Source organism: Eriocheir sinensis, chromosome 26 (assembly GCF_024679095.1).
Source record: "Eriocheir sinensis breed Jianghai 21 chromosome 26, ASM2467909v1, whole genome shotgun sequence".
NCBI classification, from domain to species: Eukaryota; Metazoa; Arthropoda; class Malacostraca; order Decapoda; family Varunidae; genus Eriocheir; species Eriocheir sinensis.
The window spans coordinates 484,592-488,355 of NC_066534.1; the positions used below are offsets into that span (position 1 = coordinate 484,592).

The 3,764-nt window shown below is 47.6% G+C and overlaps 1 protein-coding gene across 1 annotated transcript in view; it reads right to left on the reverse strand.

Annotated features, from left to right (window-relative positions):
• Positions 1-1,805: 1,805 nt before the first annotated feature.
• The window catches only part of LOC127003657 (uncharacterized), a 45,281-nt gene continuing 43,322 nt past the window's right edge, over positions 1,806-3,764 (reverse strand). Inside the window, exon 10 of the mRNA XM_050870561.1 lies at positions 1,806-2,381. Within this exon, the coding sequence (XP_050726518.1) occupies positions 1,988-2,381 (394 nt within the window). The 3' untranslated portion in view covers positions 1,806-1,987. The remainder of the gene's footprint in view (positions 2,382-3,764) is intronic.

Consider the following 3,764-nt stretch of genomic DNA (forward strand, 5'->3'; position numbering starts at 1 on the left):
GCCGGAGAGAGACAGAAGGGGAAGGAATTATAGGAGAAGGGAAAAAGTTGTAAAGTTTTGTTTAGTCGGCACAACATCTGTGGTCATATGCTGGAGAGAGACAGAAGGGGAAGGAATTATAGGAGAAGGGAAAAAGTTGTAAAGTTTTGTTTAGTCGGCGCAACATCTGTGGTCATATGCTGGAGAGAGACAGAAGGGGAAGGAATTATAGGAGAAGGGAAAAAGTTGTAAAGTTTTGTTTAGTCGGCGCAACATCTGTGGTCATATGCCGGAGAGAGACAGAAGGGGAAGGAATTACAGGAGAAGGGAAAAAGTTGTAAAGTTTTGTTTAGTTGGCACAACATCTGTGGTCATATGCCGGAGAGAGACAGAAGGGGAAGGAATTATAAGAGAAGGGAAAAAGTGAAAAGTTTGGTTTAGTGGGCGCAACATCTGTGGTCATATGCTGGAGAGAGACGGAAGGGAAAGGAATTATAGGAGAAGGGAAAAAAGTTGTAAAGTTTTGTTTACTGGGCGCAACATATGTGGTCATATGCCGGAGAGAGACAGAATTACAGGAGAAAGGAACAGACCCCAGGAGACGGGACACAACCCCCGATTAATACCTGGTACCCATTCACTGCTGGGTGGACAGGGGTGTAGGGTATTTTTTTTTATTTTTTTTTTACGTTGTTGCCTATTGCGCCGGTAGGCATCTTCCCAGTGGGGCCTGATGGTTGGCCCAAGGCTTCTTCCAGGTGGGGCCTGATGGTCGGCCCAGCCCGTTCTGGCGCAGGCGAGTGTTTATAGTGGCGCCATCTTGCATTGGCTCATGCTGCCCCCCGGAACTCGTTCTTGATTCGCTTGGACGGCTTCCTCTAGAGTCCGGGTTGATGGGTGGTCTTCAGGACAGCATGTGGGTAGTTTTAAGCCACTCGGCGGTGACTGAAAAATCCGAGTGGTAGCGTGAGGATTCGAACCCGCGTCGTCCATCACGCGGCGAATGTGGGTCCAGTACGCTATCACTTCGGCCACCGCCTACCCTAATTGGAAGAGCCACCCAAATGTTTCCACTCCGCCCGGGAATCGAACCCGGGCTCTCTCGGGTGTGAGCCGAGTGTGCTAACCACTGCACCACGAAGCCCCCTAGCATGTTCAGAACAAACATCAGCATAGAAAAGGGTTGAAACACAGAGCGAAGGACTACCACTCCAACCAAAGTCAAAAGGAGAAAAAAGTAGATGGCACTGTAAGCAATGAGTATAAACCAGGCGAGTTTGGAAGATCAAACCTGGGTAGGCGGTGGCTGAGTGGCTAGCATGTGGGCCCTGCATTCACTGTGCCATGGATCCCGCAGGTTCGAATCCCCACGCTACCACCTGGGAATTTTCAGTCACTGCCGAGTGGCTTAAAACTACCCACATGCTGTCCTGAAGACCACCCATCAACCCGGACTCTAGAGGAAACCGTCCAGTGATTCAAGAATGAGTTTCGGGGGGCAGCATGAGCCAAGAGAAGATGGCGCCACTATAAAAATTGCTTGCACCATGACAGGCTTGGGCCGACCACTAGGCCCCTGAAGAAAGCCTACCAGCGTTATAGGCGACATAAAAAAAATAAATGAATAAAGAATGACTTGCCATGTCACGATACCCTCGCCCTAGAGCAATTAACACCTTTTGTGATAGCCAAACCCTATCCTTCACCTCGTTATTACACCACATTTTGATTTTAGTATTTCTCTCTCTCTCTCTCTCTCTCTCTCTCTCTCTCTCTCTCTCTCTCTCTCTCTCTCTTGGAAAACTAAAACAACATTTCCAAAAACATTTTTACTTCAAGTAGAAAAAATACATTATATACATATAAGGACAAAAAAAAAATTCTTTGCAATATCTCTCTCTCTCTCTCTCTCTCTCTCTCTCTCTCTCTCTGAAAACAAAAGAGTTTCCTAAACATGTTTACTGCAGGTAGAGAAAATACACTAAATTCATGTTTGGACTTAATCTGTTTAGTGTGTTTTTTGTCGTTTTGCTGCCTTCTCCCCCACTGCTATGGTTGTGAGCCATCGACAGCACTCGGGTGAATCCACGAAAGCTTCAGAGAGCTTGAGACCTCTCTCCGCACAAACCACTTGATGTCTGCATACATTGCCGGTCCGTCCTTGCTTGCATTCACAAAATCCTATGTTAGGATCAACGGCATAGGCAACGCCGTCGTGGGCTGTGCTGGACACGAGGTACCGTTCTCCATCTCGCTGGATGGAGAAAGCATCGCTGGGTGACCGTGGCAGAGCTTGGTCAAGCGTCCTCCCCAGCTGGGCCACATCCAGAAGCCGCCCTTGCATGTAGCTGTCGAACACCTCATTCATGTACATGAGGAGATAGCACGGGATGCCTTTACATCTGCAGGTGAAAAAAGTTGGAAAGTTTTGTTTAGTGGGCGCAACATCTGTGGTCATATGCCGGAGAGAGACAAAAGGGGAAGGAGTTATAGGAGAAGGGAACAGACCCCAGGGGATGGGACACAACCCCCGATTAATACTTGGTACACTGCTGGGTGGACAGGGGCATAGGGTATCGGAAAAGCCGCCAAAATTTTTCCACTCCGCCCGAGAATCAAACCCTGGCTCTCTCGGTTGTGAGCCGAGTGTGCTAACCACTGCACCACGAGGCCCCCCCCAATCTGCAGGTGAAAACCAAACTTATTATAGACTCATTGAACTGGAAGTCCACACAAGGTTTGAGAAGAACTTTAAAAATTATACTAATGTACATATTTAAATAGAGTAAAGCCTTGATAGAACGGACTAATTGGGTGAGAGCGTAGTCAGTTAGTATTGAAAGTCCGTTATAAGCGGCAAAAATTTAAAAGTTGGAAAGTTTTGTTTAGTGGGCGCAACATCTGTGGTCATATGCCGGAGAGAGACAGAATGGGAAGGAATTATAGAAGGGAACAGATCCCAGGAGACAGGACACAACCCCCAATTAATACCTGGTACCCATTCACTGCTGGGTGGACAGGGGCGTACGGTATCGGAAAAGCCGCCCAAATTTTTCCACTCCGCCCGGGAATCGAACCCAGGCTCTCTTGGTTGTGAACCGAGTGTGCTAACCACTGCACCACGAAGCCCCCCCAGGCCCCTCAAGCAAGCCTACCGGCACAATAGGCGGAGACTTAAAAAAAAAATGCAAAATAATTCAAGAGATATGTTCAACTTGCTTACAGTTTCTACATATCACTCACCGCTCTCAAGGATCACAAGCGGACAAACTAGAACAAAACCAAGCAAATTAATGGTTTTCCTGCCTTGCATCCCCCTAGTGCACAGTCATAGTGGACAGCAGAGCGACTTGTTTCTGCGAATAGGTATTTCTCGCAATATCAGCCGGCGAACTGGACCAAGCACGCAGTCGCCATGTACCCGTCCCCTAAGTCTATATATACATAAGTCAAGTCCTATGCAGGTTTGTGGGAGGAGACACAGCCGAAGCGTGGTTTATGCGTGACACTGCTTGGAGCCAAACTAGAGAATGTAGAAACAGGGATTTAGAGAAAATGAGGAAAAGCGGACTAATTTAAATCCATCACTTCAACATGCCCTCCATCACACCCCACACCGCCGTTTGTAGGCATTGGAATTACAGTCAAGCAATAGCACAATGAAAAGAAATATTTTTTCGTCAGTGGCTTGCCTGAACGCGCTGTGAAAGAAGGCGAGAATGCACATCCAGAGTGCACACACGGCCCCAACTTTAGTCAACTGGCGGGTATTTTATTTTATTTTA